Source organism: Triticum aestivum, chromosome 3A (assembly GCF_018294505.1).
Source record: "Triticum aestivum cultivar Chinese Spring chromosome 3A, IWGSC CS RefSeq v2.1, whole genome shotgun sequence".
NCBI classification, from domain to species: Eukaryota; Viridiplantae; Streptophyta; class Magnoliopsida; order Poales; family Poaceae; genus Triticum; species Triticum aestivum.
In genome coordinates, this window is record NC_057800.1 from 741,926,628 (window position 1) to 741,940,726 (window position 14,099).

Sequence of the window (14,099 nt, forward strand, 5' to 3'; positions counted from 1 at the left end):
TACTAAGTTGATAGTAATAGCGCGGGTTTATAACCCTCGCTACTACTAAGTGATTTTCACCGTGCCCACAGGACTAGCCATAGTAGTAGCGCGAGTTATAAACCCACGCTGCTACTAAGTTGATAGTACTAGCGCGGGTTATAAATCCCACGCTATTACTAAATGGTCTCCACCGTGCACCCATGACATGCCATAGTGGTAGCGTTGGATTAGCGCGGGTTATAAACCCAACGCTACTGCTAAGTTATCTCCTTGCCGCCCCATCTCAGCCTCTCACCCCTGCTCTGCCTTTCTCTCCCCCGACGCCTCTCCTCGTCCTCCACTCCCCACGTTTCCCCCAACCAACCCCGCCGCCACCGCCGACGCCGACGATCTCCTCTCCCCCAACCCCACCGCCGGCTCCCCCACCTCACGTGTGGATTCTCCTCCTCGCCGTGCCCTTGTGCCGGCCCCAAACCCTAGCTAGGGGTCCCGTTCTCCGGGCGCGGCGCGGCGCGGGAAGGGCTCCCTCTTGCCCGCCGCCGATGCAGACGGACCGCCGGAGGTCCTGCTACTTGCTCCTCCGACCCTCCTCCCGCTGCTGCTAGTGCGGACCGACGCCATGGAGGTGAGGTTCCCCCTTATCCTCTCTTTCTCTTCACCACAGGCAGCCCCTGACCCCCTTGGATTCGATTTGGCAGGCCGTGTGCAGGCGGGGAAGGACAGCATGGCGCGCTTGGTGCGCGAGCTCGAGGGCACCGGCCTGCTCGTCGAGCGCGTCCGCGGCGTCTCCGCCGAGTTCATCAAGGTTAGTGCGGCCGCCTTTTTTCCTTTTTCAGTTCGTTTTGCCATGGCATCCTAATTCCAACTAATGAGGCGGTTTCAGCGAGATTTTGTTACGAAGAGGACTTCCCCCCTCCGCCCTGTGTTGTTTATCTAGACTAGATTGTTGTAGTACCTTGATTTTAGCATTCAATCCCTGTGACTAGTAAGTAGTGGATAGTAGAAGAATGTGTTCATAAATTCAGTGTAAGAATATCTACAGAAGATTCAGAGCAAGAGATGGTTCTTTCATCAGAGTTTCCTCGTTAGATGAAGATTTTGTTTATTTAGACTGCTGCAGCACCTTGATATTAGTTTGAGGGTATCACAATTCAATCCTGTAACTAGTAGTGACTAGTGGAAGAATGTGTGCACAAATTCATTGTAGGAATGTGTACACGAATATTCAGTGTAAGAGTTTTATTGCCATTTTTTACCCCTCAAATTTTGGTAGCCAGGAATTAACGTGTGTACAGAAACAGAATTTCCTGTCCATCTGCTCTATTGTTTAGCTGATGAACTGGAGCGTCTGTTTGGATTAAATTGATTTATAGTGCATGTGGTTTTGCTGTTCCAGTTTAGCTGTCCGCGCCCATTGGGATTCTGGGCAGAGCCACTTCTGAGATGCAGATGAAGAAGCTTCTACATCTGTAACTCGACTAATGCACCAAGTGTTTGAGATGTGGCGTCAGACCGTCAGTAATGTGTTCGTGTGCTCATTGTTTAGGATGGTGGTGGTAGACTGGTAGCTTTCCATATCGCATATACCACTTGTCCTTGCTTGGCATCATTTTATTTTGAGAATCAGTACTACTTGCCCAATTTCCAGTAGCTTGTTTTAGATGTTCGAGAGCTAAATCAGTGATTCTCTAAGTACTGAACTGAATCTCGCAAATGCTTTTGCCCATCATATGCCTCTATCTAGAAAATTCAAGTCCCTTTCCGTTATGCTATTATGCCTCCCCACAAAATTCTTGGATCCCTCTCTCTTGCTACTTAACATGCTGTGCAAGTGTACAACTTATATGTGAATACACTAGAAAAACATGATATGCTTTATTTGTTCTCGTATAAATCCAACAAAGTAGTAAATGCACTTGTCTTACATATATTAGACAGAGTGGGGTAACCTCTGCAAATAAATAGCAGGCAATTTGCCTTCAGTAGCAATGGTTCTGCATATAGATACAAAAAATGTTCGATCTTTGCGTGTTATTTTATAACCTGTAAGACAGAATTTCATGTGCTGCTCTGTTCTCCGAATATTGGTATACAACTGATGTGATCCTTCGTCGAATAGTTTTAAACTTGTTCAGCTCATTTGCCATGGTAAAGAACTAAAGATAGGATGTTTCATCGTCTTTCACTAAGTAATCATGAAATGTCAGCTTTATTTTACAGCTTTAAAGATACAAATCTTTGTGCTTCTTTGGTTGTAGATAGGAATAGTGCATACATGGCTTTGCAGAGTCAATTTTGCCCTTTTATCGTATCAAAACTTACCACATACTATTATGTGACGCTTCCGCTAACCGCACAATCGAGTGGGCAGAACTACGAGGGGCTTAAGCAGGAGCATGATAAGAAGGTGGGGCTGCTGACGAAGCAGGAGGTGAGGGGTGTGGACTACCTCAAGATGGAGAAGAACATGATGGAGATGGAGAGCCTCGAGTCCAAGATGCTGGTGGCCACCCAGTCCATCGACACCACCACCTCCGAGATCATCAGGCTCAGAGAATCAGAGCTATTCCCTCAGCTACTTGAGCTGGTTGCTGGGTCAGTACCACACTACCATCACTCCTCACTCATTCATTTACCGTATGCATCCAGTACTGGTACCTCACATGTCTCACTACTTCCTGTATCTGTCGTTTTTTGCATAGTACTACTTGCATATGCATGGTCAAGAAATAAATAAATATAAGCTTGATGATATAGCTAGGCTGGACATATGAACCATGGTAAGGAGCTTCCCAGATGAGGCCTGTGATAACAGCAGTGCCATTAGTTCTTTGCTGTTTTGATCCTGCCAACCACTGATTCAGACCATGCATGCTGCTGTTTCTCTTTGGTCCTCATGTAAATGCACCCTTGGCACTGTAGCAAGTCAACACTCACTGGTTTGCAAGGATGTCATTTACATCTAGTTGAACCAACATTGAAGGAAATCTTAGTTCTTAGGCGTGTTACTTTCGAATCACTGGCATTAGTTCTTTGTACCACTAGCATATTGATAACATTAGTTACAATATTTCCCACTAGCAACAATGAACACAGCACAATCTAACCTATATGCACAACACAATACATACAGTTATCGAACTAAAATCAATCAATGTCCTGAGTATTTAATACAAACAAAGGTAATCCCCTAGGCATAAGTAACATGAGAAGAAACCATGTGAGAATATGCAGAACTCGTACCTGTATCTGATCTTTGTTACCAGCAGTGATATTTCAAACAGTCCAGCAGGCCTCTTTCTTATTGCTTTTCTTGTGATTTTGTGTCAATAGACTTAGGAGACAACCAAGAGCTTGATGATCAATGATGCACTGTAGAATAGAAGACAAGCTTAATAACACGGAAAAATGAACAAACGAAACTATAGAATCTCTAAGGAAGCTAGTAATCACAGATAGGAATTGTAATTTGCCATGCAAGTGAACACATAATTATTTATTAGTGTGATCACAAAGCAGGCTATGTAAAACTTGACGAGCATTTTACTTGAATAGGGAAACAGACTAGGTAGGATTTCAGTCGACTGTTGGGGTAACAGTGTAGTAAAGTGAGCAACCAACCTATCAGAAGAAACTGTACAGTAAACAAACAAAGATGAGTGATTCAAATTTCAAATATATTTTATAGACACTTGTCAAATCTGATGTACAATGGCAAACATGATGGTTATAATATATCCAAATAACAATATCCTCTCTAAGAGTTTAACTCAAAAGTGCATTTTTGAATCCAAAGTAGCTAGCGGAGATCAAGTGAAAGGTTGTTGATTGTCCCAAAGTTCTTTCCTCTACAAAAGAGTGTAATATGAACCAATGATTGTTTCCAACATGCAAGGACGTGATCACACAAATTTATATATTTTAATCTCATATGCTATCAAGCTTTTCAAGTGCAGTTACCAAGCACCGCTTTTATTTAAGGAAGAAGTTGCTGATTTTTTTATTTAAATAGTTGATACCTAACTAGGTGAACGAGAAAATTTCTTTTCCCTATTCATGCATGTTTGCTAGTACTATTTGGTTGAACTGATGCAATTTGCGTACTAATAAGTTTTCACTTTCCCGACGTGGGCGCAGAGGTGATCGATGCTGACTAGCACGGCCCGGTGGCGCTGTGCTCTTCAACCACTCGGAGACGGATTTTGCCGTGAAGCCTGGTTGCCATGTCGCACAGATGATCGTCCAGGTGATTTCGACACCGGAGGTCGCCGAGGTGTGAAGGACCTTGATGCCACCGTTCGAGGGAGGGAGGATTCGAGTCCACCGACGTCTGAACTCCGAGCCTAGGTAGATACATCTAGAGAAGTGGTCTGTTTAGGTTGGTGGTAGACCACTAGGGAAGGTTGTGTGTGTGTCTGATGTTAAATCGAATCTTGAGATGGTTCTATGACATGTTAAATGGAATATTGAGATGGTTCAGTGACATTGGTTTGTTTTGCATTGGACGTGTTACCATTCATGAATACTACATCTAATTTTTATTTTTTTAATTCCTAAATTGTTAGTAGTAGCGTGGGGAGGAAACTGAGGGCTACTAGTATATAGAATACTAGTAGCGTTGGTTTTTACCCACGCTACTACTATTTCATTAGTAGTAGCGCGTGTACGTAATAGCAGCAGCGTGGGTGGCACACGCTACTACTAACTATTAGCTGTAGTGCGATACTAATAGCGCGCGTACCCGCGCTGCTAGTAGCCATTTTACCCGCGCTGCTAGTAGCCTTTTTCCTAGTAGTGAGGGATTACCCCAACGATCATCTCCTGGACGCTACATTGGGGTCAGATCCATCACAAATGTGGAGATCCATACTAGAATGAAGAGACACTCTAGCTTTGGGATTAATTAAGCGCATTGGATCTGGGTCAAGTACACATATATAGGAAAAGAATTGCCTCCCAAGAGACTACAAGCTCAGACCTTCATCCACATTTGCCAATGCGGCACTGATAAGGGACAAGGACGGTAACTATCTGGGTTCATCAGCTGTACTTTTTGATGGACTAGTTGATCCGACTATTTTGGAGACGCATGCTTGCTGCGAGGTCATTGTTCTGACACAAGATTTGAACATTCGGAATTAAGTTGTTGCCTCGGACTGCCTCGAGGTCGTCACAAACATAAGGAAGGAGGCTTTGCCTTCATACGCACAGGTCCTGAACGATATTAAACTTTGTACTAGTAACTTCGCTTTCATAGATTTGCGATTTGAGTTTAGAGAAAATATCTTTTAAGCGCACTCTAGCAAAAGGAGTTGTGTCTTTGGAGGTGGGTCGCCATCTGTGCTAGGTGTTCTGCTGGATATTGCTTGTATTCCGCTTGTTATGATTTCTGAATAAAGCCTAGTTACCCTAAAAAAGCTATTCATTATGCTTTCCACAAAAAAGATAATGCGAGCACAACAGTCTAAGAAACGTCTATATATGTACCTAGCTACGTACTGCAGGTACACAAGCCCAGAACTGTACACTGGATGTTCTCTGCAGATCGACAATCTAGAAATTAGATACATCAAAGTGTAGAACCATAAACGTAACGATACTATCTAGTAGAAGTTTGAAGAGCATAAACCTCAACTTGCCTATGCAACTCCCCGTCGCCAATGCTTCTGGTGCTTTGCGGAAGCAGCAAAACGGGATGGTGCTTCTGGACGCTCTGCTGTGGCAAAACCGCATCTAACAGCGCTGATGTCTTCCACTTTATCCCTGTTGTAATATGCCTACTATATCGCCTGCCCAATTTTCAATGAAAATTCAGGCGAGGATCCCACCCTCCGACTACGACCATTTGAGGAAAAAAAAAGCACACTGCATTGCAAAGATAAATAATTGAGTAGCTGCAAGAATAATGGATAGAAGGACCTCCACTGAATATTAATAATTTCAAAAGAGTATCATGAATACTAATTGACCACGATCATACCGATCTCCGGCTTATTACATCTGCGAATTCAATAACTGCAAGACACGTCATTCCAATTTAACTATCCTCTCGATTCACGATCTAGAAATAAAAGCTAAGCTCCTAGCATGCCGGAGAAGGATGTACTTCTGATCTAGTTGGGGGCGAAGAAGATCTCGGAGTCGAGCCTCTTGGAGCGGAACAGCTTCTCCATCTCCGGGGTGGTGTTGAACGCCGTCTCTAGGACTGCCGGGGAAATTGCCTTCCACACCGACGTCTTCCCTGCCAAGTGGCTAAAGATTGGGCTGCATTTGTTTGACAATAACACAACGTTAGTTAACCAAATTGGTCAGAATATAATGGAAATGTACGGGAAATAAAAATGCAACATGCTGCAAGATTACAATAATCGTACAAAAAAATCACAAAGAATTCGCATAATCTTTCTGTATAACTCCCTTCAAAATTATATGTATACTAAATATATAGAAAGTATATATGACAGTAGGAGACTAGTTTCAGTACCTGTTTCCTGTATATTTACTTACAGTTAGAAAAGATACCTTGCATTGTTGAGCATATATGGAAATCCAAAAATATCGAATAACATTGAAAATAGATGTAGGAAACATAAATTAAAAAGGTGAAAAACATGCCACAGAATTTTGGAGCTAATTAAAGTGCTATTTTAGAAAGAAGTTTCTAGCTGAATTGAGCAAAACGGAACCAAAATATACATGACAGAAAAAATGCATCAGATCAGATACGTATGCATAATCAAGACTTTAGTTTAGGTCTAGATCTTGTACTAGTACGTAGCAAGAGAAAGAGCATATTTTGTAGTGCACTTACTTGGGAGTGGTGATGATGGAGAACCACTCCATGCCGGTGTCATCGGCTATCTTGGAGACGACGAAGAACCTTGGCACGATGAAGAGGCACCCTGCCTCGGCACGGGTCTCGAGCACGCGGGTGCCGTCGATGCCCACCACCTGGACGCGCCCGCCGCCGCGCACGATGTAGGTGACCTGGTACGCCGAGTCACATGAGAATCCCGGCGAGCACATGGAGCGGCCGCCGATCCTCACCAGGTCGGCGCCCAGCCCGACCTCCTTCACCAGTGGCAGGTTGGCCGTGTTGAGCACCACAACGCAGCCACCCCCCGGGATGTCCACGTCCAGAGGCGCCTCAAGGCAGTTGAGCACCACGCCCTCCCGGTCCTCGGCGCGCGGCTCCGGCATCTTGTGCCCGGCGGCGATCTTCACGACGCCGGAGCCAGGCTGGGTGGAGACGATCTTGGCAGCAGCGTCCTGGTCGAGGTCCCAAGCGCGCGCGACGAACTCGGTGGAGAAGCCGGTGAAGATGCCGCTGGCGCCGGTGAGCTGGAAGTTGGTGAAGCGGCCGGGGGTGTGGCCCTTGGAGGTGTCGCCGAGGAAGAGAACGACGAGCTCAGCAGAGGAGCCCTCGGCGTTGTGCCACCAGGTGACGGCACCGAAGGGGAGCGCGAGGGCGTCACCCTCCTTGACGGGGATGACCTTCTCCTTGGCCGCCTCCGGGAGGACGAGGCCGCAGGCGCCGGCGCCCTGGAGCACGTAGGCGACCTTGGCGGAGTCGGAGTAGCTGGGGAGGGCGAGGCCGCCGGCGGAGAGGTGCAGCTTGGCGGCGCCGATGGAGGCCGCGCCGAGCATGGGCAGGTCGGCCGGGGACCAGTCGTAGTAGGCGCCGCCGTCGCTGCCGTAGGCCTTGGCCGGCTTCTTGGGCGACAGGTCCATGGACATGACCTCGGCGTTGGAGCTGCGCTGCACCATTGTTGACGAGACGATGAGATTGTGGTTTGTGCGTGGGGGAGAAGGATGCGAATGAGATGCGATGGAGGAGGTGGAAGGGTGCCTATTTATAGGTGCGTCACCTGGTAGTTGGATAAAGATTAATCATGGGAATAGTTCTTCTTGCGGAGAGATTAACGAGCAGTTTGTTGGAGCTAACGACCTGATCAGGCGTGACTTGATCCCATCTTAGATCTTATTGCATGATTTGCATGCGCCCACTTCACCATGAATGGGCCGAACCTGCTAGATGTGGTTGTCTAGATAGGCTTTGGATTGACAGCTGTTTAGATAAATACACACACACACATCTATACATACCTACCTTGTCACAAAAAAAAAGATACATACCTACCCCTAAAAAAAAGGATACATACCTCCCCCTCAAAAATATATAAATCTAGATACATACCTTTTGCTCAATAAAAAACAAGATATGTACCCCTCAAAGAAAATACCTATATATATTCAGTTTTGCTAAAGCACATCTAGATGTGCCATAAGTATTGCACATCTAAGTCATATGTCATTGATCTTACATTAAGATTCGTGTGAATATTTTCTTTCTCTTTTATCTTTTTCTCTTTATGTTTGATTCATTCACTTAGATGTGCAATAACTAGGGCACATCTAGATGTGCCCTAGACACACCCATATATATTCTACTTGCCCTAAAAAAATCTAGATATATTTTTAACTATATATATTATAATTTTCGGTTTTAACAAAAAATTCAGTTGAAAAACCCTAAAATTTTCTATTATCTATTAATATGTATCTAACCCTACCGTAATATTTTTGAATATTATGGAATTATTAGATAAATTTACATGCTTTCTCATTCCATTCGCGAGGAGCTGGATGAGAAGACTCTCGTGTCCAGTTTTGCAAGCACCCAACCTGTGAAACATATTTGTAACAATTCTAAAAATTATATTATTTTCTTCTTAAAAATTTGACCAACTACCTAATACTACGCAGGCTCATCAAACAACGCTTTTGAGCTTTCTTCAGGATTTGGCCCGAACTGTTCGGCAGATTCCCACGCGTTACGCACCCTAGCTTCGAAGCTGGAGTTTGCAACTTCAAAACTACAGGTTTTAGCCCTCCTGCTGGGTGGGCGCTTCCTTCGTCTATCGTATGTCTCACTTGGCTTCGTCCCGAACCAAGGAGGCATGATGGCGGGCGCGTGCGTGTGCTGACTGCAGAGACTACAAGCCGACGCCAGAAGCGACTCGCTTCTATTCTCGATTGGATATAGATGGGGACTCCTTTTTGCTGCTTTTTCTCACTCTTTGCCTGGGCCAACGATAGATTAGTCTCTGGGTCGGTCAAGTGATAAATTGGCGAGATTAGTTAAGGAAACTGGGACTTCTGATTGTTCGCGGGGGATGGCTGAATAACCTACTTTGCTTTCCATTTAGGCCCCTTGACATTTTTTTGGCTCGTGAAGTTGTCCCTTCATATTAAGCTTTACTTTTGATATACTTATACACTGGCTTCATGGTTTCCCCTTGCATCCCTATAGACGAACCAGGTAAGGTGAAATATTGCAACAATGAGTATAAATATGTATAAACCGTTACTGGTTGAGACGCTCCTAGATGCTACATGCAGTCATACTTCTTTCTCTCGCTTCGATGGGTCTTCCCCTGATCGGAAGGTTAACGATATGATGAAAACACAGAGGGGGAAGCAGTTGTGTATCTGAATGGAAGTGTCATCGTCGATTTTCTCCTACGAACTAAGCCATCATTCGCATGCCAGAAACACCTTTGCAAAATGTTCCCCTCCATATGCATTTGTTAGTGATGTGGACGCCATCTCAAACATGCACTCACGCTTCTGATGTGCTCCTGATCTTGTGGAAGTCGTTAATAATGGACTTGGCGTTTCACCTAAGACTGTTGACCAAAACTCACACTTGCACCCTTTTGGTGTAGGAGGTGGACGCAAACATTCATTTGAGCGAACTCCAAATCTCTGCCGATGTGTCGTGTCGTGGGGTATAACGTATCTAATTACGTCCTTAGTGAGCGATGATAGAACCGCTAAGAATGATGTGGTTGTCCTGCAACTTGGTCTTGTATATGCAGGCAGGGCTGGTAAAGATTTTAGGGTCGTCTCCTTGGTGACTGTCCAGCTTGTTGCTTTTGACCAACTGGAACTCTCCTAACTAGACGATGATCATGCCCAAATGCAGTACCCCTAATTTTAGTTGCAAGAGTTGCAAATGCATGCATGGATTTTTCATGTAAGAGAATGGTAAACAGTTAGTAGAACATACGAATTACATGCAGAGTACAGTATGAGTGATTCCATACATGGCAATTGGATGATCAATCTAGACATGCAATTGCTGGTATATATAGTCCATCGCAAAGGGTCTTTGCATCCTCCAGTAAAAAATAGTAGTAGTAGGAAGTTGGCTAGCTATAGCCGTACATCGATCAACTATTAGCAATCTACATAGGTCTAACTTTTTATATGAGACGTTGGAGTGAAACAAAGAAGACTATTGTTTGTGTGTAGGAATAGTGAGAAAGAGGCAATCCGACTATAGAAGGAATATCAATCCTACCCCTATGTATGCAAGTTCCAAGTGACGCACCATGGTCGCTTTGTAAAAAGATGAAGACATTGCCCCACTCATCTTAGTGACCTCAAAGCATAAAAGATGGGTGGTGCGCAACGCCATGCGCAATGCTTGGGTGGACAACATCGACCCTTCTGCCAACCTCACAGTGGATCACATCATTGAGTTTGTGGACCTTTGTATTCGCCTGGAGCAGTTCCAACTTTGCACGGATGTTGACAATGACCTCTCTTGGATTTGTGGCAAATGGAGAGTACTTTGTGGCATCGGCTTACATGATTCAGTTCCTAGGATCCAGGTGCTCCATCATGAACAAAACTGTTTAGAAAGTTTGGGCCCCTCCTAAGTTAAGTTCTTCTCCAGGGTGGAACTTCAAAATAGGATGTGGAGGACAGATAGATTACGGAAGAGATGATGAGAAAAGTGTGTCTTTGCACCATTTGAAAGACGGCCAACGGCTCGCCCACATCCGTTCTACAAATATCGGGTCATGCTGCGTGTTTGGATAAAGGTCAAGGATTGGCTTGACCTTGGGGCGCTTGAGATGAACCGATGAGGGACCGAGCAAAACGTGAAGGGGTGGTCGACCGGCATGTCCATACCACATACTACAAATCGGACGGCGATGGCTTCTCACACCATGCTTTTTCAGGAAAAATTAACGCCGCCTTTCTACATCCTAAAACTTATTCAAGAAGTGGCCAAGCTTTGAGTCATCGCAGAGGCTATGCACTTGAACAAGATCATGTCGTGAGAGTAATTCCATATGTAATTTTTCATTGAAGGGAAGTTGTGGAGCCGGCTGAACAAGAATATTTGAAATTTTCTGAACAGTTCTTTTGAAAAAAAAGTGAAATATAAAACAAAAAAACATGAAAATAAATATAAAAAACCAAAAATAAAAAGGAAACTATAAATAAAAATCTAGACAGTACAAGGCCGCTTCAGAAACCTTCTAGTACAGTCTAGTACAGGCCCAATCACTGTTCTGACCTTGTCAGCGTTTATTGTCACAAAATGAACCCGACGTGAAAGTATTTCACGATTTGACCCTTTTAGAAACGCCAGGGTCCGCGGCGTTTCCACCCAACATAGAAACGCCGAGCAAGCTAGCGTTTCTGCCCTGGCCCACTGCCAGGCCGAGGACGCGTTGGCTGCTGACGTGGCAGGCTGGAAACGCCGACCCAGCCAGCGTTTCTGGAAACGCCATAATCGGTGGCATTTCTGGTGCAGATATTTTAGGTGGCCGTGGGGCTTTCACCCACCACTCACCACTCACTCTCTTCTCCCCCATTGGCCTATCCCGAGCTCTTGCCCTTTTCCCCCTTTGTGTCCCTCACTTAGCCCCTCACAAATCCTTGCAAATCGATTGGGTTGGTCCGTGGATCCGGTGTCATTTCCGTTCATTGAGGTAACCTCCTTCATCTCACAAATTTGTATTGGTTGGATTTGTCCATTTGGATTGATTTGTTCTTGTTGTTCCTAACCCTAGTTTTGAGCATGGATCTATAATGTGATGTTTTGAGTATTGTTGTTCCAATAGTGTTGCATTTTGATGTTGTTGAGCATACCTTATTGTGGGTTATGGCTAATGTTAAGATTTAGGGTTAGGGTTATGGCCAATGTTAAGATTTAGGGTTAGGGTTAGGTGTTCTGTTAGCAATGTGGTATATTTAGCATTGTACATTTCTTATACTTATGTTACCATTTTTTTAGATGGACAAGATTGTGAATATTCATTATGTTGACAAAGAGGCATTCATGAATGTGGATATTGTTGACAAGTATGAGGAAGTGTTGATATTTCTTGAGACCCCTAGTTATGAAGAGGTTGTGGAAGAAACACGGATAAGATTAAAGTGGGTGGATGCAAGTGATCAAGTTGAATTAGTAGGAAGATATGATGTTGGGTCGGCACACAAGTGTCGAATGAAGACAATGCCTATCAAGTCCAATTTGCATTGGGCTGCATATAAGGAGGTTGTTGCATCCTCAGAAGTCAAGTCACTCGAAGTCTTTGCAAGTAAGGTGGTCAAGGCTCCTCTCTTTCATGTTGACTTGAACCAAACCTTAGTAGATGATGTGAACCCGGTTAGTAGTGTGCCGCCTATTGTTGAGTATAAAGTTGAAGCGGAAGCCAATGAGTATCCCCAATATGAGTTCGGAGGTAGTGCACCGATGAAAGATGATGGCGATGACTCCGACGAAGAGTATGAGAGGCACCACAACATTGTTGGTGATGTAGAGGCTGAAGTAAGGCATCAGGACATGGATCCTGACATTATCTATCAGCGTGCTTGTGTGGATGACTCGGATGATGAAGGCCCGGTGAATGAGTTGGACGAGGATGGCTTGACTGCGAAAGAAGCAGAGTGGTACACAAAAATCACCGGTAGGGATCACAAAGTTCCCTTGTTTTGTGATGTTAGCCTTGCAGATAAGGCTATAGTCGACGGTGGCATGAGCAAGACAATTGAGGCTAGATAGTTCCCAAGTAGTACACCCGACGCGATTTCGATGTCATACGTGAGGAAAGGTTTGATGTTCGAGCACATGCTAGAATTCAGGATGTGGTTGTGTGAGTATGCTGTCAAACACCACAGGCCTTTCATAATTGTTCACTCGGACTGCAACAAGCGATACACCGTGAAATGTGAGGTAGAAAGATGCAAATGGAAAGTCAATGGAAGACTCACAAAAGATGGTTGGTGGAAGATAACTAGTTGTAAAGCCACTCACCAATGCACACCGTCGGACGTAGAAGCACGGAAGACACACCGTCAACTAACCTCGGAATTCATTGGTTATAAATACCAGAAACATATAGCCGAGGATCCAACCATTAAAGTGAAGTTGTTGATGAGTTGGATTGAAGATAAATTCAGATATAAGGTCAAGTACGGAAAGACATGGAAGGCCAAGCAAGTCGCTCTCAGAATGTTGTATGGTGGATGGGAAGAGGCTTACAACATGCTACCCAGGTTGCTGGGAGCGATGTCGTACAGAAACCCAGGAATGTACCACTATGTCCAAGATATTGAAGGAGTGTTCCGTCGTGCCTTTTGGACGTTTGGCCCATGCATTGCAGCTTTTGAGCATTGTCGACCGGTTTTGTCTATAGATGGGACATTCTTGACAGGGAAATACAAGGGCACACTCATGATAGCAATGGCACATGATGCTAACGATCAGGTGTTGCCTGTAGCATTTGCTTTGGTCTCCGTGGAGAACCAAGACAACTGGGAATGGTTCATGAGACTTGTTAGGAGCACGGTCATTCCTCTGAATAGGGAGGTATGCATCATATCCGATCGGCACCAAGGCATATTGAAGGCCGTGGATATTCATATTCCAGGTCATGCGAGGCTTCACCACTGATGGTGTATGAGGCACTTCGTTGCAAACTTTTACAGGGCTTGTAAGAACAAGGATCTTTGCAAGGATCTTAACTCCGCATGTGTAGCCTTCTCCGTTAAGTCATTCATGACATGCTTGAACAAAATCTATGAGAAGGCAAATGAAGGTGGGAAAGATTTCTTAGAAAGGAATATTGATGAGAGACACAAGTGGTCACGGGCATGTGATGAAGGAGGCATGAGATATGGTGACATGACAAGCAATCTAGTTGAGTGCTTCAACTTTGTCTTGAAGGGTGCCCGTCAGTTGCCGGTGACGGCAATAGCGGAATATACCTTTTACAAGCCGAATGAGTATTTTTTGAAGCACTCCGACGAAA

At 44.7% G+C, this 14,099-nt stretch overlaps 2 protein-coding genes across 4 annotated transcripts; one reads left to right on the top strand and one right to left on the bottom strand.

The window, feature by feature from the left end:
- The first annotated feature begins 260 nt into the window (after nt 1-260).
- On the top strand, nt 261-4,467 carry LOC123063674 (protein ALTERED PHOSPHATE STARVATION RESPONSE 1). 3 transcript variants are annotated; one of them, XR_006430485.1, is made up of 4 exons: nt 261-607; nt 681-787; nt 1,379-2,577; nt 4,120-4,467. XR_006430485.1 is itself a non-coding variant. In XM_044487561.1 (4 exons), exons 2-4 carry the CDS (start codon nt 707-709, stop codon nt 4,133-4,135), a joined length of 321 nt encoding a protein of 106 aa, XP_044343496.1. In that variant the 5' UTR covers nt 261-607; nt 681-706; the 3' UTR covers nt 4,136-4,467. The 3 variants fall into 3 exon arrangements, 2 of the variants coding, with proteins under 2 accessions (XP_044343496.1, XP_044343495.1); XM_044487561.1 differs by having other exon boundaries at nt 2,354-2,577; XM_044487560.1 differs by lacking the exons at nt 261-607; nt 681-787 and having other exon boundaries at nt 800-2,577.
- A 1,385-nt stretch (nt 4,468-5,852) lies between these two features.
- On the bottom strand, nt 5,853-7,817 carry LOC123059656 (11S globulin seed storage protein 2). The gene is made up of 2 exons (XM_044482167.1): nt 6,794-7,817; nt 5,853-6,246 (listed from the first exon to the last, which is right to left on the bottom strand). Exons 1-2 carry the CDS (start codon nt 7,747-7,749, stop codon nt 6,096-6,098), a joined length of 1,107 nt encoding a protein of 368 aa, XP_044338102.1. The 5' UTR covers nt 7,750-7,817; the 3' UTR covers nt 5,853-6,095.
- Between the last annotated feature and the right edge of the window lie 6,282 nt (nt 7,818-14,099).

What these genes read in the sequence shown, in the direction of transcription:
- LOC123059656 (XM_044482167.1), bottom strand. Translation starts at nt 7,749, where the DNA reads ATGGTGCAGCGCAGCTCCAACGCCGAGGTCATGTCCATGGACCTGTCG. An exon ending in TCCATCATCACCACTCCCAA is followed by an intron (nt 6,247 to 6,793) that starts GTAAGTGCACTA and finishes AAACAAATGCAG; the next exon opens with CCCAATCTTTAGCCACTTGG.
- LOC123063674 (XM_044487560.1), top strand. Translation starts at nt 2,150, where the DNA reads ATGTTTCATCGTCTTTCACTAAGTAATCATGAAATGTCAGCTTTATTT.